We start from the raw sequence: 26,282 nt of genomic DNA on the forward strand, positions 1-26,282 counted from the left end.
ACAAAAACCCACCATTTCACTATCTCAATAAATTAGAATACTTCATAAGACCAATAAAAAAACATTTTTAGTGAATTGTTGGCCTTCTGGAAAGTATGTTCATTTACTGTACATGTACTCAATACTTGGTAGGGGCTCCTTTTGCTTTAATTACTGCCTCAATTCGGCGTGGCATGGAGGTGATCAGTTTGTGGCACTGCTGAGGTGGTATGGAAGCCCAGGTTTCTTTGACAGTGGCCTTCAGCTCATCTGCATTTTTTGGTCTCTTGTTTCTCATTTTCCTCTTGACAATACCCCATAGATTCTCTATGGGGTTCAGGTCTGGTGAGTTTGCTGGCCAGTCAAGCACACCAACACCATGGTCATTTAACCAACTTTTGGTGCTTTTGGCAGTGTGGGCAGGTGCCAAATCCTGCTGGAAAATGAAATCAGCATCTTCAAAAAGCTGGTCAGCAGAAGGAAGCATGAAGTGCTCCAAAATTTCTTGGTAAACGGGTGCAGTGACGTTGGTTTTCAAAAAACACAATGGACCAACACCAGCAGATGACATTGCACCCCAAATCATCACAGACTGTGGAAACTTAACACTGGACTTCAAGCAACTTGGGCTATGAGCTTCTCCACCCTTCCTCCAGACTCTAGGACCTTGGTTTCCAAATGAATTACAAAACTTGCTCTCATCTGAAAAGAGGGCTTTGGACCACTGGGCAACAGTCCAGTTCTTCTTCTCCTTAGCCCAGGTAAGACGCCTCTGACGTTGTTTGTGGTTCAGGAGTGGCTTAACAAGAGGAATATGACAACTGTAGCCAAATTCCTTGACATGTCTGTGTGTGGTGGCTCTTGATGCCTTGACCCCCGCCTCAGTCCATTCCTTGTGAAGTTCACTCAAATTCTTGAATCGATTTTGCTTGACAATCCTCATAAGGCTGCGGTTCTCTCGGTTGGTTGTGCATCTTTTTCTTCCACACTTTTTCCTTCCACTCAACTTTCTGTTAACATGCTTGGAAAAAGCGCTCTGTGAACAGCCAGCTTCTTTGGCAATTAATGTTTGTGGCTTACCCTCCTTGTGAAGGGTGTCAATGATTGTCTTCTGGACAACTGTCAGATCAGCAGTCTTCCCCATGATTATGTAGCCTAGTGAACCAAACTGAGAGACCATTTTGAAGGCTCAGGAAACCTTTGCAGGTGTTTTGAGTTGATTAGCTGATTGGCATGTCACTATATTCTAATTTGTTGAGATAGTGAATTGGTGGGTTTTTGTTAAATGTGAGCCAAAATCATCACAATTAAAAGAACCAAAGACTTCAACTACTTCAGTCTGTGTGCATTGAATTTATTTAATACACAAGTTTCACAATTTGGGTTGAATTACTGAAATAAATGAACTTTTCCACGACATTCTAATTTATTGAGATTCACCTGTAAATGTTTGCCATCAGTTTGCAGATGAATCAGATTACTTTGACATAATGTTGTATTCAGTCTTTTAAAGATCTAAACTTGTCGCCCTCACCTGAACTTGTGCCCCAATGTCAGAAAGTGCCTTGCCAAGATATGCATGGTCACGTGATAGCAACCTTGTTTCTGATTTGATTAGAGGGGCTGACTGGGGTTTCATCTGCCCAATGAGAAGCTTCGAGGCCTCCAGGATTTTTCCCACACTGCTTTGCAAGGCCGGCATGTCTTTCTCCAGAGCCTGTGAAATACATTAGGTTAGAAGAGCCACACAGGAAATGACATAATTTATCATGTCATAAAATTATTTTTTAATGACTTATACCAGTGTTCAAAAGTTTTTTTTTTTTTTAAATAAAGTAATAATTTTATTCAGCAATTGGTCAAAAGTGACAGTAAATACATTCATAATGTTACAAAAGACTTCTATTTCAAATAAATGCTGTTCTTTTGAATGCTCTATTCATTATAGAATCCTGAAAAAATATTCAGCAGAACAATTATGTAAAATATTGATAATGAATTGTTTCTTGAGCATCAAATCAGCATATTAGAATGATTTCTGAAGGATCATGTGACACTGAAGACTGGATTAATGACTGATGAAAATTCAGCTTTACATCACAGGAATAAAGTACATTTTAAAAAAATTCAAATTATTATTATTATTATTATTAGACGCCTCTGACGTTGTCTGTGGTTCAGGAGTGGCTTAACAAGAGGAATACGACAACTGTAGCCAAATTCCTTGACACGTCTGTGTGTGGTGGCTCTTGATGCCTTGACCCCAGCCTCAGTCCATTCTTTGTGAAGTTCACTCAAATTCTTGAATCAATTTTGCTTGACAATCCTCATAAGGCTGCGGTTCTCTCGGTTGGTTGTGCATCTTTTTCCTTCCACTCAACTTTCTGTTAACATGCTTGGAAACAGCACTCTGTGAACAGCCAGCTTCTTTGGCAATTAATGTTTGTGGCTTACCCTCCTTGTGAAGGGTGTCAATGATTGTCTTCTGGACAACTGTCAGATCAGCAGTCTTCCCCATGATTATGTAGCCTAGTGAACCAAACTGAGAGACCATTTTGAAGGCTCAGGAAACCTTTGCAGGTGTTTTGAGTTGATTAGCTGATTGGCATGTCACTATATTCTAATTTGTTGAGATAGTGAATTGGTGGGTTTTTGTTAAATGTGAGCCAAAATCATCACAATTAAAAGAACCAAAGACTTCAACTACTTCAGTCTGTGTGCATTGAATTTATTTAATACACAAGTTTCACAATTTGGGTTGAATTACTGAAATAAATGAACTTTTCCACGACATTCTAATTTATTGAGATTCACCTGTAAATGTTTGCCATCAGTTTGCAGATGAATCAGATTACTTTGACATAATGTTGTATTCAGTCTTTTAAAGATCTAAACTTGTCGCCCTCACCTGAACTTGTGCCCCAATGTCAGAAAGTGCCTTGCCAAGATATGCATGGTCACGTGATAGCAACCTTGTTTCTGATTTGATTAGAGGGGCTGACTGGGGTTTCATCTGCCCAATGAGAAGCTTCGAGGCCTCCAGGATTTTTCCCACACTGCTTTGCAAGGCCGGCATGTCTTTCTCCAGAGCCTGTGAAATACATTAGGTTAGAAGAGCCACACAGGAAATGACATAATTTATCATGTCATAAAATTATTTTTTAATGACTTATACCAGTGTTCAAAAGTTTTTTTTTGTTTTTTTTTTTAAATAAAGTAATAATTTTATTCAGCAATTGGTCAAAAGGGACAGTAAATACATTCATAATGTTACAAAAGACTTCTATTTCAAATAAATGCTGTTCTTTTGAATGCTCTATTCATTATAGAATCCTGAAAAAATATTCAGCAGAACAATTATGTAAAATATTGATAATGAATTGTTTCTTGAGCATCAAATCAGCATATTAGAATGATTTCTGAAGGATCATGTGACACTGAAGACTGGATTAATGACTGATGAAAATTCAGCTTTACATCACAGGAATAAAGTACATTTTAAAAAAATTCAAATTATTATTATTATTATTATTATTATTAATTGTATTTATATTTCACAATATTACCGTTTTTCTTTATTTCTGATCAAATGTATGAAGCCTTCAACTCTGAGCCACTGATTACTATTTTTGAAACTTAAGATGGAATCAGTAAAAGGTAGGAAAAAACATTTATTAAATACTTATGGCAGCTACTAAAAAACATTACAATTAAATAACTCCGTTGAGGAGTATATGTGGACTGTCAGGGAGATTCATGTAACTGCCTTAATGGAGAGCCTGGATGAACAGTGATGCTAATGGCTACTTTTTTCATTTGCTTTTCTTATCATTCCTTTTATTTATTTAAATTTTAGACACAAATTTGTTTTTTATTCAGAAAATATATCAGTTAATTTTTTACTATCAACATCCATTAAATATATTATTTGTTTGTTTATGTTTAAACAGGGATTATAAGTGTACAAAAAAAGTTTAATTAACTATGTGTATGAACCAGGGAAAAAAACACCAGTTTAAACGAATTGAATGAGAACAGATTCATGATTCCATGTTCTTTTGTGTTGAACATTTTTTGTTAAGAATAACACAGGTCTCATTTGGTATTTTTAGCCCACTGAGAAAAGCTCCAGCTCTCAATGTTCAATCTTTTTTTTCTAAAAAAAACAAACAACTGGACTGAAGTACTGCAGACCCATCTGTAGGACTAGAACACTTTAGCACTTGACAAGCACATGCTGAAAATTGGCTACTATCTAGGTTCGATTTTTCACTGTGAATCATTACTTTGCAAAATGTTGTTTTCTTTAAAAATGACAGATTAAATCCAAACCAGTACCTTTGTATTTAAAAAACAATCAGTTTTTAACATTTCTGTGCATCATTATTGCTGTGGAATGTATAGGTTTAGTATGATTTAAGGGTTGTTGTCGTTTTCCCTTTTGTTAGCCACTAACCTTTTAATTTTGTACTTAATGTGTTTTGTACCTCAGACCTATTGTATTTTGATTGATTTCTCATCTGCACTGAGCTCTCACCTGGCATTAGCATGCCTTTTCAGGTAATTGAGGCCAATAATCATATTAGAGTTAAAATCTCATTTAATGAATAATATTTCAAGTAATATGCAGTTTGCATTTTCCATTTTTTCTTGGGTAAGTGTGATCAAACCTCTGTCAGATAACACTGGAGATGAAGAATAGGAAATGCATCCTAATGCCAGATGTTAAAGGGGCCTAGATACTATTAATTACTCACACTGATGCCCTGCATCCTGCTGTTGAGCAGCTCTACAGTGTTTTCTTCTCTGTCTGAAGAACTCATAAGCTCTCCAAGCCTCTCCCAGTGCTGATTTAGCTGAACGCAGCACTCTCCCGTGAGACGCTCATACTCCAGCCAAAGCCGCAATGCATTCTGGGCCTTCAGTAAATCTGCATGCACATCTTCAGTCACTGCTTGATGTCTGAAAATGAACAACCAGATAAACAAAACTTAAAAATCAAACATGTTCTGTTCTTTCTTTGCATTGCAATGTCTGATTCATTTTAGTGAATTAGTTTGTATGATTCACGTAAATAAATGATTCACTCAACTAAACCATAAAATAAACTGATTCAATTGCTAACTTATAAAGACACTGCTGTTTTAAAGTAGCTTCCTCAACAATGATGAAGACACAATGTCAGAGAAATTGTCAGTTTGGTGCTATTTCAAAGTTTAAAAGGTGAATTAAAGTAAGTGGCGGATATGTAAAGTAAAATCACTTACCGAGTTCTCTCTTTCTCTAGACGATCAGACAAAAGTTCAGACGCATAAGGGTTGAGTTTGTCTTTCAAGTCAGAAAACAACTCAGTTAACTGGGTCCAGGTCTCTGATCGGTTCAGCTCCCCTTCAAGCTCCTGTTAGGAAGCATGAATAATAATATACCCAATAAATCACACTACTATCTATGATGGCAATGTTGAATATTTATATGTGAATTCTAGGGGTTTAACGGTTCTGTTCGATACGACACAGGGGTGTCACAGTTCGGTATGTTTTCGATACAGCAAAAACAAAGAAATGCCAAACAAATTTCCTTGATTTTAATTTATAAAAACTAGTATCATATTATCTTAAAAATATTTTGGACTTTGGAAGACCTTTTGACTTTTGCTGTTTATCTAAGATGATTTTGGCAGCTTTTTTAACATTCGTTTCTTATTTATTTGGTTCCACCGTGTTTGCTGATTTTCAGTGTTTTATATTTAAACTTTGTCCAAGTTATTTGTTATTTTATATTAGGCATATAGCATGGTGTATTTGTATTCGTTTTGTTAATAAATTAAACATTCGATGCTTAATGTAAGTGAGTTTGTCGTACTGTTTTGTTGTTGTCAATTCAATCAATTGACGCCAAAATGCAGCTAGTTCGAAAGTGAAAGTAAAATGCGCACAAGCATTTACAAGCTATTTAAAAGCCATCACAACCTGGAGTACATTATATTTCACACACTTTAAGCTCTTTTTTTTCACAAATGTAATGGGATTACTCCATGAATCGTTCGGTTTGTAATGCATACCGAACCGAAAGCCTCATACCGTACGGTTCAATACGAATACGTGTATCGTTACACCCCTAGTGAATTCTCATGTTGGGAGAATAAAATTGGTGCTTAAACATTACATTAATGGTTATAATGTTAACAACTTTACAATTTAGAAAAAGTCAAACTTTTACAACCTTTTTGCAATGGATTGGTTTCATTTAGAGCCGTTTACTCACTTGCAGATGCTCCACATGACTTTGGCTCTGCTCAGATGAGAACACAGGAACTCTGCAGAGCTCCAGCTTGTAGAGCACCCCGGTTGTTTGCAGTTCTGCTGCACTCATTTTAGATTCAAAGTGAGTCCATTCATCTTTGATTGGCTGTAAACCTGACTTGAGAGCATTTATCTAAGAAAAACACACACACACACACACATATACACAGCTAGGAATAACATTTCTTCACTTGCTTTTAAAGCTGCAGTATGTACACTACCATTAAAAAGTTACTTATGCTCACGAAGGCTGCATTTATTTGATCAAAAATACAGTAAAAAAAAAAGTAATGTTCTGAAATAGTGTTACAAATTTAAATAACCGTTTTCTATTGTAACATTTTAATATGTAATTTATTCCTGTGATAGACGTCCAGTCTTCAATGTCACATGATCCTTCAGAAATCATTCTAATATACTGATTTGATGCTCAAGATAGATTATCAATGCTGAAAACAAATCTACTGCTTAATATTTTTCTGGAAATTGTGACACATTGATCAATTTAATCATCCTTGCTGAATGAAAGTATTATTTTCTTAAAGAAAAAAAAATCTTACTCAACCCAAACTTTTGTAAAGTAGTATATGTGGCCAATGTGCACACATTTACAGATGCATTCTTTCACAGGGTTTATGAACTTACCTGTTGACTCAAAGCTTGGCAGTCCTGGATGGCTGAATTCACCTGTTTGGAGAATGCTTGATCTCCAGGATGTTCACCGTCCTGCTGCCCGAACAGGTGAAGAGCTCCCAAAGTCTTCAGCTCAGAGGACTTCACCTGCAGCCTTTCCTCTGTCTCCTGCAATGAAGCAATGTCAGCGTTTTCTGATATCTCTCACTTCCCTTTTTAAAAGCACTCCTTTAACTCACACCAACAAATAACAACTGCAACAAAGTCTTCAAGCTAGCTGTGAGATAAGAGACTCACCTCACACTCCTGTAACGTTTGCTCAATCTGTGAGCAGCTCTCTGGTCGCCAGCTGTTTTTCACCCATTCCATACATTGAGAGATCCAGGTGTGCATATAGTACAAACGCTTTTCTCTGTCTGTGCAGGTCTGCCATTGGTCCTCAACATCATGAATCTAGAGACAGAAGAACTTGTCACATTTCAAATATGATGGCTTTGGCAGGTTATTTAGGTTACTGCAACTATTCTGAACTTCTGCACTCACCATGCTGTCAATTTTGACCTGTAGAATAAGCCAACTCAGACTGAGAGCTCCCAGCTGCTCAGCAAACAGGATGTGCTCATTGCGATCGGTGGGTTCATTAACTGATCTGTGATTTTGGTACAGGCTGGCCTGGCCGCTCACGGCAACACCCCTTTTCTTGCAGGATCCTGAGTCGGTCTTGGATCTCCCACACCTGAGGCCTTGTGTCTTCCAGGACCTTCTGCAATCTCTGACAATGATAGAAAATGGAAAAGAAAAGAAGAAAAAAGAAAGGTTGGCAGGTTATTATGTCTTACCTTACACTTAAGACTATAAACATATGTTATAACAAACATTAAACTATTTATAAAACGTATTTATGTTAACTAGTATTTATTACTACTTTTTAATATAATTTAATATCAAAACCTCATTATTTGCTTTTAAAAAGACAGACAGTTTAAACACTTCAAATGGAATATAATATAATATTTGGGTGACAAAATTAGTGTATTATACTTGATAATATATTTCTTCTACTTAATATAGCTCAGCTATACTCCAACTTCACCTCAGCGCCAGACACAAGTCAAACGAGGGTGAAAAAAAAGGTACAGGAGATGAGGAGCTTCGCAGAACAACGGTGAACTGCAGTCAGATGAGATGTTGTCAGGCCGTATGTCAGCAGAAAATAATTTTCCTGTCCTGTCAGCCGGTGCTTGTAGCATGTGCTCTTCAGTTGCACACACAAATGCGGCGGAGCACGCTGTAACCCGTCTCATTTAATATTAAAACACAAAAGAAACTACCGAGCATGCCATGTTGTAGTTATGTCATCAGTTAAGTCATGAAGTTACCAAAAAGGCGATTAAAGCTGCCTTAAAACTGTGCATGCAAGTATTTGTTATATATGAGTCAGATTTAAGAACATGTCTCTGAAATGCAGTGGGTTTTCTGGAGCACCAGCACTGTCTCCCTCCTCTAACACACCCGATTCAACTCATCAGCTCATTAATAGAGACTTTAAACCTGAAGTGGGTCAGAAAAGGTAAAGAGTTGTGAGAAAATATGATGTGCGTCAGATCCGTGTCATGTTCAGCAGCGGCAGCTCTTAAAGCAGCCAAAATAACCTAATAACCAACTGCTGTGATGTCTGCTAATCAAAGAACAAAAGAAAAAAAAAAGGAGAAATCAATAACTTTTGCAGCTTTAAGGATTCATCTATATTTAATTTAGATTTTAGTGTTTGATGACTATCAATTTCTGTATATTTAATTTTGTACTTGCTGAAGGGCACATGTAGCTAAATAAGAAATTTAGTATAATGGGTTTATGTGAAGATTTTAAGTTCACTTAAATTAGAATTTATTTTTAAAAGTCTAATAAATGTTCAAACGGATAGCTCTCAATTATACTCTAATGTTGAATAGCTATAGTCAATGGTTAAATATTATGAGAAAATTATTAAAAATATACTGTCTTTATGTTGTTTCTACATTAATTTGAAGATTGAATGTGAAATTATTACAATATAAATGTATATTTAAAAACTTTAATGTTAGGTGGGATTAATCGCGATTAATTTCAGAAAAATATGCTATTAATTAGTTAGTTTTTTTTAATCGATTGACAGCACTAGTAAAAAGATTTAATTTGCTTTTTTATAAATATATTTACATATTATACAAATAAATATAGAGTATCATTTTAAAGTTTGATGTTAGTACAAAGAACCGAAGTCTCTTAAGCTCACCATGGCTCCATTTATTTGATCAATTTTACATTTTAAAATAACTGTTTTCTATTCGAATATATTTTAGAATGCAATTTTATTCCTGTGATGGCAAAGCTGAATTTTCAGCAGCTATTACTCCAGTCTTCAGTGTTTCATGATCCAACAGAAATCATTGTAATATGTTGATTTGGTGCTCAAGAAACATTGTGTTTAAAACATTTGTGCTTATTAATATTTTTCTGAAAAACATGTTTTTTTGTCAGGATTTCGTGGAAAGTTTTATTTATTATTTATTTAAACAATTTATTTAAAATAAATTTTGTAACATTCTAAATGTCTTTACTGTCTTTCCTTTAAAATTATGAATTTATTTCAAGGAAAATTTTAAATGACCTCAAACATTTGAATATATAGTGTCTAACAAATATATTGTTCTTTATTATAACTATTTTTTATTGAGCATAAACCTCACAAAAATGTGCCAATAGAGAAAGAAAACCAATTCAATAACCTAATTCAAGATTTACAATTATGCGATTTTAAAACTATTTTTTAGATATTTTAACTGTAAAACAAGACAAAAAAAAGAATTTCTGTAATTCTCCTGCAAGGACATAGAATGTAAAACATTCCTATCAAATAAACACAGCTCTAACTCAAAGGAGGTCAAAGAAAGGCAGCCATTAGTGTTCCCAGGGATGCGGCGAACAAACCTCATAGGACTGCAGCTGTCCCTGCAGGTCTCCCTCTAGCTCTGAATCCAGACTGGACATGTTTGTCTCCATCTCATCCAACTGCTTACCCAGTCTCTCAGTGACCTCCTCGTACCGAGACCACTCCTACAACACACATAAAGAGCGATGAGGGAGCTTTTGTTGCTCACTTCTCTTACTTAATTTTATACATGTCATATACTCCTATCAAATCTAGGTTTATTAAACTAGAACGGTTCATGAATATAGTGTTAATTGACGCAATGATGATACAAAAGACTAAATTATGACCGATAATGAGAAAGTGTTATGAAATGGGAACAATTGATAACATTACGGTCTGAATAAGTTCATTTTATTGTACCTCTAAGCTGTGCTGCATTCGGACACCATGAGTTTGTGCTTGATCCTGTAGAGCTGATATTAAATGCGCCACCTCTGCTTGGGCCTGCAGTGCCCCCTCTGGCAGCTTATGGTATTGCAGCTTCACCATTACAAGGTTCTGCCCCAAATCTTGGAAGCATTTCTGTTACCATTCAATTCCAAACATTATTAGAGTCATTTAAGAAGTCAAAAAAATTATTTTTTATAAATAATAATATAATTACTAAGTTGGTCAGCTGTGTACCTTGTGTTCTGTGAGCAGACTGTGCAGCTGACTGCAGTTTCGTGGCTGTGCATCCTGACTGCGCAGCAGCCGCTCAAAGCCCAGTGCCTGGAGACCCCGCAGACCGTTCAGAAGAGCTTCAGAACATCTCTGGAGATCAACATTATTCTGTCCCACTAATCTCCGCCGCTCAAGCACCAAAGTCCATGTGTCGCTTTGCAGACTCTTACAGAGCAAACACTTAGATCAGAACTTCAAACGTTACGGACCAATCCTACCTTTGCAACTGTTTGGGTCTACCCTGTGCTCAGACAATTTTGCATACCTTTCTAAAGTACGTTTGTGTGTATTTGGAAAGTTCTAAAACACAAGTTTACAGAAATAATCCCAAAACATAGTAAAACATTTTTGCAAGGTCACTTATTATAGTGACAAAAACTACCCAGAGAAGATACAGGCAATATGTATTTATTTATTTATTTTAAATAGGTACATGTTAAATAAATCTTAAAAACTTATGCAGTGGATTAAACTCCAAAGTAAATGGATGTTACGAATGTCATTTACATATTGAGAAGGGATGTAAAGAGAAGACAGTATTGTACCACCTAAGGAAAGTTTTTTTTCTGTTAAAGTTTTATTTTATTCTGTAGACTTTGCAAGTGAATTGGTGATACCTTGATGCTTGAAAGGTCCTTGAGGAGTTTTTTTGAGTCTCCCATCTGTGATTCACTGGCATTCAATGCAGACACCGGAATCTCTGACAGATGCTGTCTCGTCTGTGTAGGCAGGAAACAGAAGATGCAGAAAGGCAGAATCAGTCTTTAGAGCCTCTGTGAAATGTTTTCTGTCAGATTTTTTTTTTTAGATATGAATATAACCTTGCATTTGCCCAAACTGCAGATTAACTGCTTCACACATGTTGTCCCTTCTTAGTTATTATAACTATACAACAATTCAAAAGTTTGAGGCCAGCAAGTTTTTTTTTTTTTTTAAAGAAATTAATGCTTTTATTCAGAAAGCATGCATTTTGTTGATCAAAAGTGACAGTATACTGTAGATATTTATAATGTTACAAATAATTCTGTTTCAAATAAATGCTACACTGACAATAAGTCAAATCAGCATATTGGAATGATTTCTTAAGGATCATGTGAGACAGAAGAGTGGTGTAATAAATAAATAAATAAATATATATATATAGAAATAAAGCTTTGCCTTCAGAGGAAAAAAATACATTTTAATATATATTAAAGCAAAAAAGACATTTTAAATTGTAATCATATTTTACAATATTAGTTTTTACTGTATTTTCGATCAAATAAATGCAGCCTTGGTGAGCAAAAGAGACTTCTTTCAAAAGCATTAAAAAGTCTTACCAACCAAAAACTTTTCAACAGTACAGAAAATGCACACAGACACTTGTTCACTCTCAGGGTAGTTCTTTGGTTTTAGTAAGCATTTTTGCAGAGCTGAAACTGACCTCGAAATAGCTGATATCCTGACATGATCCAAGGGTCTCCGAAGTTTCCTTCAACGAGGTGAGAGGCTGGACTAAACTCTCTTGATCTTCACCTCCTCCTTCAGACAGATCGCTGAGAGTTGCTGTGTGTTGAAATGTGTGTTCTTGAGACTGGCTGCTGCTCTCGTGAATGATGGCCTCAATCAGATCTCTCTGTATTTCCTAAAGAGTAAGAAAGGCAGTATTTAGTCATATAATAAATATATATATATAGAAATAAAGCTTTGCCTTCAGAGGAAAAAAATACATTTTAATATATATTAAAGCAAAAAAGACATTTTAAATTGTAATCATATTTTACAATATTAGTTTTTACTGTATTTTCGATCAAATAAATGCAGCCTTGGTGAGCAAAAGAGACTTCTTTCAAAAGCATTAAAAAGTCTTACCAACCAAAAACTTTTCAACAGTACAGAAAATGCACACAGACACTTGTTCACTCTCAGGGTAGTTCTTTGGTTTTAGTAAGCATTTTTGCAGAGCTGAAACTGACCTCGAAATAGCTGATATCCTGACATGATCCAAGGGTCTCCGAAGTTTCCTTCAACGAGGTGAGAGGCTGGACTAAACTCTCTTGATCTTCACCTCCTCCTTCAGACAGATCGCTGAGAGTTGCTGTGTGTTGAAATGTGTGTTCTTGAGACTGGCTGCTGCTCTCGTGAATGATGGCCTCAATCAGATCTCTCTGTATTTCCTAAAGAGTAAGAAAGGCAGTATTTAGTCATATAAAACATGGACCATACTGGAAATGAAATAATACATGTGAGCTTACACCTAGATTTCACATAGAATTACCAGTGTATCTTCCTGTGGCACACATTCTATAAGCTGCCGGGAGAGCAAAAGAGGAGCTGCGGCGTCTATGGGTTTAGTATCTGTCTGGGTCTGGTCACCATCAGTAACATTTACTGCCTCTGTGTCGGGTGGCTTTGCAGCTGTTGTTTTCACTTGATCACGTGTACCCGTTTCTGTGTTTACAGTTACTTCATTCTGATCTACAGATTCAGAATCTTCAATCAATTCACTGGCATCTCTTGATTTTAACATGATGATTTCGGAGCATATTCCTGGCTTTGCTGGTACTGCTTCAGTCAGCTTGGTTTCTGTGCACTCGTTTTGCGTTTCCTTAGCTATATTTGCACTGTCAGGCTTCAGACAACTATCATTTGTAAATTCTTTTAAGTGTTGGGATGTTAGTGCAGGTAGGGAAATTGTCTCTTCAGTAACTGGTCTGCTGTCTATGCCAGGCATTTCAGAGAAGCCAGAAGGCTCCAGTAAACAACTTCCTGTGTCAGTGTCCTGTATTACATGCTTAATTGCAGGAAAATCAACTACTTCTTCAGGAGATGATTCCTAAAAACATACAAACAAAAAACAGTAAGCCACTAGCAGCAGTGCAGTGATTTCACCATGGTTAAAGGAAGTATTTAGGTATCTAAAAGCACATTAGCCAACATTGGGGCTAATTTCATGGAGTTTATTCATTGTATATAGATCCCACTCTGTTTGTATTGTATAAATGTAAAATATTAAGCAATTTTAAACTAAAATTCAGCATCGCTAATAATAAGAAATCAGCACATTAAGAATGATTTCTGAAAGATCATGTGATTCTGATGACTGGAATATTGGCTGCTGAAAATTCAGCTTTGCATCACAAGAATAATATACATTTTAAAATATATTCAGATAGAAAAGTTATTTTAACTTGTAATAATATTTCTGTTTCTACTGTATTTTTAATCAAATGCAGTTTTGGTGAGCATAAGAGTCTTCTTTCAAAAACATTACAAATCTTTCAACCCCAATCTTTTGAATGACAGTTAAGTTCATTATTCTAACAGAAGGCTGCTTGTGGTTGCCAAGCACTATAACAAATTAGCACATTAACACAGAATATACAGTTACATGTGTGTGCGTTTATTGGAAGTTTACAATGAATTTGAGCAGGGCTCATCCAATCAGTCGGAACTATCCATTTCATAATGAGTCTGCCATAAAAGAGAAAGAGTCAGATAACTTTGTTGGGGTCAGTCTTTACCTTAGTGACACACTCTGTTACAGCAGAGGCAGCGCCTGTCTTAACATCTTCCTCCTCTATTGTCTCATCTGGGTCCTGGTACAGAAAAAAGGAAAAATGATTAGATGAAATGATTAGAGATGATGATCCAGTGTATTAGAAGAATAGGCTCCATAAAGACACATGAAGAAAGCAGCTGTTACTGAAAGAAGAAGTGGAGTTATATCCGGCATTCTGCAATGAGTGCAATTTAGCATATACTCTAATAGCAACAGTGCTGAGATAATTGCGATCATGCAATTCCAGGACTAACAAAAGCATCTATGACCAATTCCTGTGAAATTATAGAGAAAATAGACTTTATCATAATCTAAAAAAGAAAGAAAGAAAAATATATGAACACATAAATAATATTATATACATTTATTTAGATATATAATTAGATTTGTATTAATAGTTTCCATTCATAAATGTATATAAATAAAAAATTAAACATGCAAATGAACAGCCATAGCAAAGAGTTTGAGAGTGTACAAGAGTTCAGAAAAGTTCCCTTTTCAGGTTTTGGCAAAGGGATGCATTCAGCCTGGGAGATAAATTGAAGGTTTTGAGGGCTTTACCTCTGGAATACTGCTTGTGAGAGTTCCTGAGGATGAAGACTGATTGTCTTCATCTTCCTCCTCAGTGTAAGGGGCTTCCATGGACACCTGCTACACCAGGGTTATGCAAGGACATATTATTCTTTAGGTTTTTATAGTGACAGCTGATGAGTAATGAGCTGATTTAGTCTTATTTACTCATCCTCATCTTAGATGTCTTCTGAGCTGATTCTAAGGTGTATTTTTGATTGAGTTGATGGACTTACCCTCACATCTCCAGTGTAAAGATGAGGCATCGTGAATTCTGTGGTTTGGTCTGAAGGGAGAATCATTTCAGCTGGTTGCCCAATAGAGGCCTGAAAAGAAAATACTTAGTTTCATCAAGTTGTAAAACTTGGGCAAACCAAAGTCACTGTTACAAGGTCATATGATAAAGATCATGAGCTTCTCAACTAGATACTACTGCCTTTGCCAATAAAACCATGCCTGTAATGATTTACTGCCACACCATATTAAAGTTTTAAAGCACTTTATTTTTTAAGCACAATCAGAAAAATCAAGGTTCACACAAATCTGTTTCTGAAATTTCTGAGTTGGCTTTAAATGCAGGGATTTTCTCATCCTCTCATTCCCACAGACATGAAAGGGAAAAGCAGAGGTTACATGGCGGTCACGGTCACTAAAAACACTACAAATTTACTGCACTTTCATAAGATGAACTAATGTGTGACCCTCTAGCACAAAACCAGTCTTAAGTCGCTTTGGGTATATTTGTAGCAATAATGCCAAAAATCATTAGGATATTAAGTAAAGATCATGTTCCATAAAGATATTTTGTAAATTTCCAACTGTAAATATATCAAAACATAATTTTTGATTAGTAATATGCATTGCTAAGAACTTAATTTGGACAACTTTAAAGGCGATTTTCTCAATATTTAGATTTTTTTGCACCCTCAGATTCCAGATTTTCAAATAATTGTATCTCAGCAAAATATTGTCCTATAGTAACAAACCATATATCAATGGAAAGTTTATTTATTCAGCTTTCAGATGATGTATAAATTTCAATTTCAAAAAATTGACCCTTATGACTGGTTTTGTGGTCCAGGGTCACATTTTATGTTCTTACTAAAACTGACTAGACCAAAGGTCATTTTAAATATAGCATTATAAATCTCTGTATTTGATTGCTGGAAATGTTGTAAATGGATGTGTTTGAACAGTTGAAAAAATTTCAACTCATCACGATTGTTTCATAGCTTGATATTTATTTGTTTATTTATTTATTAAGGACATGCCCCCACTGAAACTGAATAGCTGTCTTTTATGACAACTATAATTCATGTAAAAGTTATCTATCCTCTAATAATGCCATTTCAAGCATTGCCCTGCAATGTGACATTACATATTTAATATAAAATGTAATTTGAAAAAAACAATAATTTAAAAAAGTTTTTATAATTTTTAGAATTATTGTTTATGAAGTTTTTATGGTCTCATACTAAAGACCATAAAAAAAGGTTTTGCCTCTTTGCCGCCATCTCTGTTTGAAATCTGCAATTGCAGTTAATTGCGGAATTATCTTCTTTACGTGGGTTGTGCCTCGGCACGACTCCTCAGCGCGGATTAATCTAATGACTTGAGGTGTATGTGTGGGCTGTCAGTTAACACACCAGTGTGGATATTCACTGTACTTCAGAATTACAGATACTACATCTTAGAAGTATGTTCAAAATAAAAAGTTTCACAGTTTTGGCAAAAAAAATTATCAAAAACGTTTTATAATAAATCACACTATCAATGGTGATTATTATTATTATTGATATACTTTGTTCTCAAATTGTTAATGTTAACAACATCAACATTGCGTTGTATTTAGTGCGTGTTAGCGTTATTTGTAGATTTCAATCATTCGAATGTCATCAAAAGAAATTGTTCTTTTAACCACAAAAAACTATTTAATGTTCCTTACAACTCTTTCTAAAATGACATTCCAGCTGCTGTAAGAAAAGGCTACAAATGATCCACCACCTGCAGCATCCACACACGCGATATCGCCTACTAGCCGGGACTCCTTCTTTATGTATAAAGATGTGACGTAATGACGCAAAGATGAACGGCGGCAAACTCGGAAACTGACACAAACCACTCAAATTAGAAAACATTACAAGCTTACCATTGTGAATCGGGCTAAAGTAAGGAGATAGTTTTGAACACTGATTGGTTATGTTTTGCTCAATATTTGATTTTGGATAATTTTGAAACAAAAAAAAGTTACGTAATGCAGCTTTAATGTAAAGACTACAAGAAATATTTGAACTTTTAAAAAAGCCATTCACATCATAGGAATAAATCTGCAAAATAGCTATTTTTTTAAGTGAAATTAAAATGGAAGTTTTATATGTATTTTAGATTTAGCAATCACTATAAATGAATACATTCCTGTAGGCGTCACTTGAGAGGGGGATGCAAAATTTGCCAGCTCAACATGAACAAAAAAAAATAAAATGCATGTTAAACTTGGTCTTCTTTTGCACTTATATAAGTTGTAAAAGTTTAACATTTTACTGTGGTGTAAAAAACAAGGTATTTGTAAAACACTAACTACTGAAAGCTGCTTTTCATGAAGTAAATAAGTTAAAGTGCCACTATTATGCCATTTCGAATATTGACTTTCATGCAGTGTGTAATGTAGCTGTATGTTAATGTAAATGATATGTAAAGTTGTAAAGCACAATAAATAAAGTTATTGTCTCCCAAAAGAAAGAATTGACTGCTTCTCTAATCTGGGGGAGTTCAACGTGGGATTCACAAAACATTTGCTCTTGAAAGATGGCTCAATACACAGTTTATTTGGACCAGCTGGCTCCACTGAATCACAACCTGTAAGTATGATAAATAATAGATGTTTATATTTTCTATCGAGCGTTCAAAATATGAACTACGGCAATGGGCGTATGGTTTCGCACACACGCTGTACGCGGTAGATCTATCACAACAGACTGGGCCTTCTGACCAATCAGAGGAGAGCAGGCGCACGGAAAGGAGGGATATAAATTGCATTTTTTGAGAAATTGTAGGAGACTCCCAAAACAATATTAGGAACCTTGAAATTGGCATAATAGGGGCACTTTCAAACACACTCTAGCTCAGTATGTGGGAAACCTCAACTCTTGGTAAACACAAGCAAACTATTAGAGCGACAGACCATTAACGCGGTGTTCCGCTCCACACTGAGCTGCTGTAGCTCCTGGATTGGCTGCAGGAGCTCTTGGGCCCTATGGAAGGCTGTGAGAGTCTGCTCTGCCCCAGCAGGAAGCCCCAGGCCTGGCCTGCAGCTCTCAATCTCATCAATGGTCCTCTTCATTGACTGAACATTATCCAGAATGACCTGTTACAGAGGATAGGAGGGATATGAGGTACTGTAAATGTTTACAGTCCAAACAGAGAATAGTGAGACATGATGTACATTACCTGCATGTTCTCAAGATGTTCCTCAGGAAAAATGTTCTCTGTGTCAGTGGCCGAAAGAATTGTTCTGATCTTAGTTATATTTTTCTCCATTGTCTTTACCTCTGCTTCAATGGCGTCCATCTCCTAAAAACAAGTTATAAGTGAATTACAGTTAAAATAGACAACATAATTAAGAAATTTCATCATAGTATTATATACTAGGAAGTAATTCAAGTAATGGAACCTCATAAAACCCTTCAAATTAAGTATATACTGTTACAGATAGCAAAAGATCCAATACTTCCAATTCAGTAAGTTTTTTTGTTTGTTTGTTTTTTAATGTTATGACACCATTTGATATATTAATGCATAGAAAATCAGATTTCTTTGTTTTTTTTTTAAAATAAATTAATACTTTTATTCAACAAGGATGCATTGAATTGATCAAGTGAACGTAAAACCAATGTTACAAAAAAATCGCTTTCAAATAGATGCTGCTTTTCTGAACTCATCATCAAAAAAACCTAAAGAAAATGTCACAAAAAAACAGAACAACTGTTTTTAACATAATACATTTGTTTCTTGAGCAGCAAATCAGCATATTACAAATGATTATGATTTCTGAAGTATCATGTGACACTGAAGACTGGAGTAATGGCTGCTGAAAATTCAGCTTTGCATCACAGGAATAAATTAGTTTTTTAATTAATTATTTTAAAATGTAAATATTTTATTATTTCACAAAAATAATATATAATAATATATTAACAATTTATTCCACAATACTGTTTTAGTATAGTTTTGATCAAATAAATGCAGCCTTGGTGAGTATAAGATACTTCCTTCAAAAACATTAAAAAACCTTGCGGACCCCAAACTGTTGAACAGTAGTGCACATTTTATGTAAACAGAAAAACCCCCAAAATATTTGCTCTTCTTGAACATTTGGTTCTACTGAAAAAGTCAAGCATCATTTACTTAAGAAATACTTGAATGCTATGCACACACTATTGTTTTGATTTAATGTCTTAATATTCTTACTATAATATATATATATTGTATAAAAGAACTGTGTTCAATAGTTGTGGCACCAAAACTGATATCAGGAATCATGAAATTTCACTGGAACTGATCCAACTAAAAACTTAGGATTTGCAGTGTCAAAGCTTGACAATACCTAGACAATAAGTAAATATAACAGTAAATACAATTTTTGGAATGTAATGATAGTTCTTACAGCTGCTAGGTGCTGAAGGTGGGAGAGAGGCTCCAAAACGCTTTGCTGTATGAGTGTGATGTTTTGTATACACAGTTGGAGAAGTTGTTGTTGAGGGCTGGTGTCACACACCAGAGTGATCTCCTGCAGGGCAGGCAGGAAGGCCTCCAGAGCTGCCCTGTATCCCTCTGATTCATCCAGCATCATCTGCAGACACATCACATGAATTGCTAACAAGTTACTACATAAAAGCAAAATGGCTTTAATGTGAGGTTTCGACCTGACCTTGAGGGAGTTGGCGTGGCAGTGGATGCATTTCGCAGTGGTGTAGGTTCTGGGAGCGACCAGCCAGGACTGAGCCTCTCTCAACCAGCAGTTGGAGCTATTGAGTAAACCCTCATAGTCCTGCAGACAGGCAGGGATCTGATGGGACCAAAATACAAAGACACAATCAGTCAAGGTTTGCTATCAGTGGCATTATGTGTTGGTTTTTGTTGTGAAATCATGATTATGGGTAACATCTGACTTTGCTGAGGAGGGCGGTCCTTTGCTCGGCCTGTTTTGCTGTGGTCTGGTAGAGCTGCAGAGGCTCCGTGAGCTGGTCCATTAGGACGTGTTCTCTCTCAGGCTTTTGCTCAGCCAGATCCTGCACCTCAGCCTCCAGCTCAGCTATTCGCGTGTGCCACTGGTCCAGCTCATCCCATATACGCTGCACACACAGGCACAGATGCACATTAGACCGCAGTTATTGTTGACATCATATTTCATTGGACACAAATTAAAAATGAGAGAGCTGGAAGAACAGTTCATGCAATATGTCATGAAAGCTTTAAAGGGGTCATATGATGCGATTTCAATTTTTCCTTTCTCTTTGGAGTGTTACAAGCTCTTGGTGCATAAAGAAGATCTGTAAAGTTGCAAAGACTAAAGTCTCAAATCCAAAGAGATATTCTTTATAAAAGTTCAGAGTCAGCCACACCTACCTAAAACAGCTCGTTCTAACACGCCCCCACATATCTACCTCACTATGTGGGAAGATGTGCATAACGCCACCCAAATGTTCACGCAAAGAAAGGCGGCATAACTTTTAATCTCACTGTAGTTTTGTTGACGCTGCAGCCATGTCGTGAACACGCTGTGTGCTTCGTTGTGAAAGCGAAACTACTTTGTTTGGTCTTCCAAAAGAGGACGATATCCGCTTCGTCATGCCTAGAGCTGATCTGTGCTGGTCGCTGAAGGAATACATCAACTTTCACCGTGGACGAAGCGGCGTCCAGACCGGCGTCGTCACATGTGGTTGCCGCTCATTCGTCGCATCCGCCGGGCAACCCTGCCGCCTCAGCTCACTCTAGCCCGGCCTCAGCGCACGCTAAGCCGGGGCTTCGGCTCACGCTAGCCCGGCCTCGGCTCACTCTATCCCGGCCTCAGCTCACTCTATCCCGGCCTCAGCGCACGCTAAGCCGGGGCTTCCCCTCATGCTAGGCCGCTGTGTTTTTCGTTGTGAAAGCGAAACTACTTTGTTTGGTCTTCCAGAAGAGGACACGACTACAAATCAGTGGTATTTACAACACTGTTCCAGAACAGTTTAACCCAAATATCCAGATGTGTGCAGCACATTTGACTGTTTACTGATCCTAGGAGAGTAACGTTAGACTAGAATGCCGGCAGTTCTGACTCACGTAAGAACGTTTTCATTTAAAGGATTTGCCACTGATGATTCAAACGCGAGATCGGAGCACACCTTGCTTTTTCAGACCGATGAGCTTTGAAAAAATTGAGGTGTTTCAAAAAGGCGGGGCATAGAGGAGAAACAATAATGTACAGTATGTGGAAAATAATGGTTTTTTTACTTTAAACCGCATAAACACATTTCATTACACCAAATACTGTTCTTTTTAGCAGCAGCATCTGACCCCTTTAATATTTTACTTTTATTTTAATTTTTTTAACTTTTATTGTACATTTTAAAAGTAAAGAATTTTAGACATTTTAAAAGTGAAACAGTAAAAAGCACTTTACAGAAGTTTTGTTCACAAGTGTTCACATTCTCTCGCTCTATACAAACATTTTCCTGAATATATTTGTATTATTATTATTATCTAAAATGTGCTAAGACTTCCAAAGCGACTTATATAATGCAACTAACATCGAGCATGCAAAACGTGCAAACCACACACATTTGGGATAAGTATGTGCGCCCAGGTTTGAGGCTGGATCACTATAAGACTTTTAAAAATCTAAAAAGATTTTAAAACACTATGCATCATATACTTGCCAACGTTGTAAATAGTTACAAAGGAAAAACTGGCCATCATACACTAAACAACTGAGGATCTCTGGAGGACTGACAGCATGGATTCATAGTCTGAAGCTTAAAAAAAAAAAAATGTAGGGGCCTGTTTATATCTGGTCACTTCATGAGTTTTCTCTGATCAGATAGCTATCCGATCATGAAAAGAGTGTGAATGCCCTTCGAAACACTTTCGAGGCAGATTTAAATCTTTAAAGCTTAAACCACTTCAGGAGGTGGTCTGGGATGCATTCCAGACAAAACTGGACAAGTGTAAATGCATCTGGTTGTTGAAATCACATATCTAAATTTTAGTCCTCCCAAAATGTTAAAATAATAAACGTGTGAGAGCATGTTATAGGCTATATGACATGTCATAGCCAGATATGACAGCGCTAATGTAACACGCATCGCCGCGGATGAGTAGCTGATTATCTCTTCAGCAAGCCGACACACAAACTGCCACAAATGAAACTGAAAGTAAGTCGCAGGCGTCAACACACATCATCTTCATTGAAAGTAGTAAGACTACCTTATCTTTCTAGTGCTGATGCCGCTCTCTCTCCTGTTGCAGTCTTTAATGTTGAAATTAGCTGATGATGAATAAAAAGCAGTGCACATCTGTTGCTTTTGTTGGCGTGAACTCCATTAAATTTGCATTTAGCGTGGGAATTGAAGATTGGATTTATATCCATTTTGCGGACACACATTTATATGGTCAGGTGTAAATGGAACCATTTCAACAAATCAGACAGATATCCGATCAGAGAAAATGCGACCAGAGAAAAAGTGACCAGGTGTAAACAGGCCCTAAGAGTCTGTTACCATCATACCCTACAGCATTTTCTATGTAATCCAACAACTCAGATCTGCAGATTGGCTGTGATTTTCAGCAACTAGAGTCAACTTGTCCAGACTGTAAATCAGAGCAAAAATCTGGGTGTGTAGTGTATTCCTTATTTTTTATTTGTACAGCACATTACTCACACACCGGTTGTTTCAGTTTTGCTTTACATTAAGTAGTTTTGCTGTTTGAAATAAACATTGCTTACAATGAATACAGCACTATAATTAGCTTGTTTTATACTTATTTTTAAGATTACAGAGTAAGAATATAATAAAAGAATAATGTTTTTTTTTCTAAAAATACGCAAAACTAATTAAGGAGAGAGAAAAAAAAATGAAGCAACTGACAGAAAATTTCAATAACGTGCATGTGAAGGCAAGCAAGAAAGAAGTACCTTTTGTGTACGTTCGGCCTCAGAAAAATTAGGACTTGTTTGTTTTAGCAGGGCCTGCACACAATTCAAGCCTACGGTCACCTCTCCAATCAGCTCACCCATTTTATGGAGAGGACCACTTCTCTCCATGACCATGCCCAACTGAAGAAAAAAAATAAAGAGTTACAACTGTATTAGCTTTCATTTAAATTAACACACAACACACAAATACTGAAACTATAGGTGCCATTTTAAATATATATTTTTAAAAAGATTAGCAAACAAATGTTCTTTTTCGCATGTTCAAGGTGTTGCTTTATCTTTATTTTTTTCAGAATTACTTTGTCCTTAGCCTCCTGCATGGAGACGTCAAGCTCATTCTGTAAGATTTGAATCTCTGAGGGTACACAGCTCCATTTCTTCTGCACTCTGTCCATGACATCCTGCAGTCGAGCCTTCTGTGAAACCAATTCCATTTTGACTTCCTACAGTGCAATAAAACACAATGAATGCAATATCAACACCAAGGACTGCAGAAACAGACACCTTGACTGTCAAACACAAGCACCAACCTGTAAGTGTTGAGCAGCTGACTCTGACTCTAAAACCGCCAAAAGAGAGAGAACATTCTGCTGAATGGCACTCAACTCCTCCTGCACACGACCCAACTCCTGGATCTCAAAAAGCACCTCCCGACGGATGTTATTGCTCTGATCTCTGAGGCTACGCATGAAAAAGAAGCTTTGTAAATAGTATAGATTCAGAACATTGAATCTATACTATTTCTTAACATATAAGCATTTATGTGTCTGTGTGTATAAGTCATACCTTCTGCAATGACCCTGTAAAGACTGCAAGTCCTGGCAGATTTGAGGGCACACTTTCAGCTGCTGCAAATTTGAGACCCCAAGCAATCGTGCCACATTGTGTTGTAGAGATGCCAAAGTGTGATGCTCCTGCTCAATCCCATCTTGAAGGCGCTCAGTGAGGCTCAGAACAACCTGAAGATCCACCAAGGATCCCGCCACCATAGTGGAGTCTGGAAGATCATTCTGCAGTCTGTCAAGACCTTCCTTTGATTTATTCAGCTGCACAGCAGACCCAAACATGAAGAGAAACGGGTTAACAAACAGCTCACTTCATTAATCATTTTATAAGGAAATGACATTTTAAATATAAATAAAATAAAACAATTAAATAAAATCTATTTATACATACACGTATCACAAAGTCTCTCCACTCTGCTTCTTTATGAGACGAGCTGGCTTTGAGTGATTCTAATCTCCACTGCAGCACTGCCCAAGACCTCCACAGCTGTCCCAGCATCAGATCCACAGGTGCTTTGCAGCGTAGACCTGGGCAACTTTCCCTCAATTCCTCCAGCCTTTTAGCGAGGTTCTTTAGCTCTGTCTGGAGCAACTGCAGATGAAGACAATTTCAGTACACACTAATCTAGCATACCTTGCAGTGTTACGAGACAAAAAGTGGCAAAAGGAACCAAGAAAAACTCATTTTCAGGAGTCCAAAGGGAAGCGTAAGCAAGTTTTCACTGGTTCCCCAAATCATCTTAAGAACTCCATAGACATTATTGCAACACATTTAAACCAATCACAACATGCATGATAAACAAAATGGAATTAAGTGACTGTTAATGGTATATAATGACCACAGACCTTTACTTTCAGCTGTTGATCTTGGCAGGCTTTGGAATCAGTCGGTTTTTGACTTAAGCATTGACTAGAGATTCGAGAATCAACATTTTTGAGAAGTTGGCTCATTTCTTCATGGTGACTCATGTGAACAATTTGGTCTTTCATGGACCTAAATTGGAGCAGAAAGATTGAACCTTTAAGGCAGCTAAATAAAACTGCCTCTAGTACACTTCATTTAACCAAATAGATGTATTCCAACCAGACTAATCGTTTCAGGGCTTGTTTTCTGAGGAAAATGTTTTCAAGTACTCTACCGTATGTGGTACCATTTAAAGAGCTTTCTGAGAAAATGCTTGATTATTGTAGAAATATTTCCCCCCAATAATCCAAAAATGTAAAGTCCCCACTATTTACAATTATAAAATGATCTTCCAATTTGATATGAAAATGTCAACAACAATCGGAGGGAACTGTGAATGCAACAATCTGAATCATAGGTCAAGGTCATTAAGTTTTTATAGAAAAACAATCCATAGCGTGCTTTATAGAGTATGACCAACCTCTGTAAGGCCTCAAGTCTGAGCTGAGCCTGAGATTCTAATTTGGCATCTTGTACTATAAGGTGACTCAAAACCTCAATATGAAGCTGCTCGGTTAGAGGGATGGAGAGGCATGTCTGCTGGGGAACAGAAGCACCAACTTCAGACAAGCGGGTCTGGAAACCCTCAACCAGAGTGCTGAAAATCTGTTGAATAGAGCGATGCTGCTCTTTGTAGCCTTTGAAGCCATCAGAGGGGATCATGAGATTGGATCCAATCTGCTGAAAGAAGCTCTCTGCACCCTGAACAGCCCAGTGGTAATGCTTCAGTGCCTCCCGAGCTTGGAGCAGCTTGTCCTGGACAGTGAAACACAAATTTAGAAATTGGATAAACAACACACATAGTTTTCTAAAAACTAGAGATGGGTTTAATATACATTTTTTCCAAATGATCGTGATTTTCATTTGAACAATCCCAATATCGAGTTTTAAAACTCCAAGATATATTGCTGTTTGTAGAGTACTTCCCCTGCTGCAGATTTTACAGTCTGTATTACATCTAATGTAAAAAAAATAATAATACAAATCTGTGTACCATGAAATTAATGGCAATAAATGACTTTCTATTAAGTAGCTGTCGGGGGCTGCATGTAAAAACAAACAAAACATAACCAGTATAATCCAATTAAAAAACAACTGGTTTAACCAAAAACATACTATGTGATCAATGTTGCCCAAATGCAGAAATGATTGACTCTTTTAAACAGATTCTTTTAATTAATAATTCAAAAAGAGTTACTAGTTTGAATCAGTATAAAACACTAGAAAACAGAGAAAATTGATATATAAGTTAAATATAACCAAATTAATCAGAATCACAATCAAAACCTAATCAAATCAAATCACAAATCTATACATAATTTTTTCCAAATGATCGTGATTTTCATTTGAACAATCCCAATATCGAGTTTTAAAACTCCAAGATATATTGCTGTTTGTAGAGTACTTCACCTGCTGCATATTTTATAGTCTGTATTACATCTAATGTAAAAAAATAATAATAAAAATCTGTGTACCATGAAATTAATGGCAATAAATGACTTTCTATTAAGTAGCTATCGGGGGCTGCATGTAAAAACAAACAAAACATAACCAGTATAATCCAATTAAAAAACAACTGGTTTAACCAAAAACATACTATGTGATCAATGTTGCCCAAATGCAGAAATGATTGACTCTTTTAAACAGATTCTTTTAATTAATAATTCAAAAAGAGTT

At 36.4% G+C, this 26,282-nt stretch overlaps 1 protein-coding gene across 1 annotated transcript in view; it reads right to left on the minus strand.

Moving 5' to 3' along the window:
• LOC107568118 (nesprin-2-like) overlaps window positions 1-26,282 on the minus strand; it is a gene marked incomplete at its 3' end in the record, with an annotated part of 87,994 nt that overhangs the window by 29,232 nt on the left and 32,480 nt on the right. Inside the window, 29 exon segments of the mRNA XM_016253968.1 lie at window positions 2,888-3,070; window positions 4,737-4,941; window positions 5,247-5,377; window positions 6,244-6,414; window positions 6,927-7,082; window positions 7,212-7,367; window positions 7,458-7,557; window positions 7,559-7,686; window positions 9,885-10,010; window positions 10,249-10,410; window positions 10,513-10,716; window positions 11,169-11,270; window positions 12,507-12,707; window positions 12,809-13,366; window positions 14,055-14,129; window positions 14,654-14,743; window positions 14,899-14,988; window positions 17,844-18,026; window positions 18,110-18,232; window positions 19,326-19,511; window positions 19,590-19,727; window positions 19,831-20,013; window positions 22,836-22,976; window positions 23,156-23,299; window positions 23,387-23,537; window positions 23,643-23,902; window positions 24,033-24,233; window positions 24,488-24,635; window positions 25,027-25,361. Coding sequence (XP_016109454.1) covers window positions 2,888-3,070; window positions 4,737-4,941; window positions 5,247-5,377; window positions 6,244-6,414; window positions 6,927-7,082; window positions 7,212-7,367; window positions 7,458-7,557; window positions 7,559-7,686; window positions 9,885-10,010; window positions 10,249-10,410; window positions 10,513-10,716; window positions 11,169-11,270; window positions 12,507-12,707; window positions 12,809-13,366; window positions 14,055-14,129; window positions 14,654-14,743; window positions 14,899-14,988; window positions 17,844-18,026; window positions 18,110-18,232; window positions 19,326-19,511; window positions 19,590-19,727; window positions 19,831-20,013; window positions 22,836-22,976; window positions 23,156-23,299; window positions 23,387-23,537; window positions 23,643-23,902; window positions 24,033-24,233; window positions 24,488-24,635; window positions 25,027-25,361 — 5,031 coding nt within the window.

The sequence above is a fragment of the Sinocyclocheilus grahami genome, unplaced genomic scaffold, assembly GCF_001515645.1.
Source record: "Sinocyclocheilus grahami isolate Dianchi unplaced genomic scaffold, SAMN03320097.WGS_v1.1 scaffold1216.1, whole genome shotgun sequence".
NCBI lineage: Eukaryota > Metazoa > Chordata > Actinopteri > Cypriniformes > Cyprinidae > Sinocyclocheilus > Sinocyclocheilus grahami.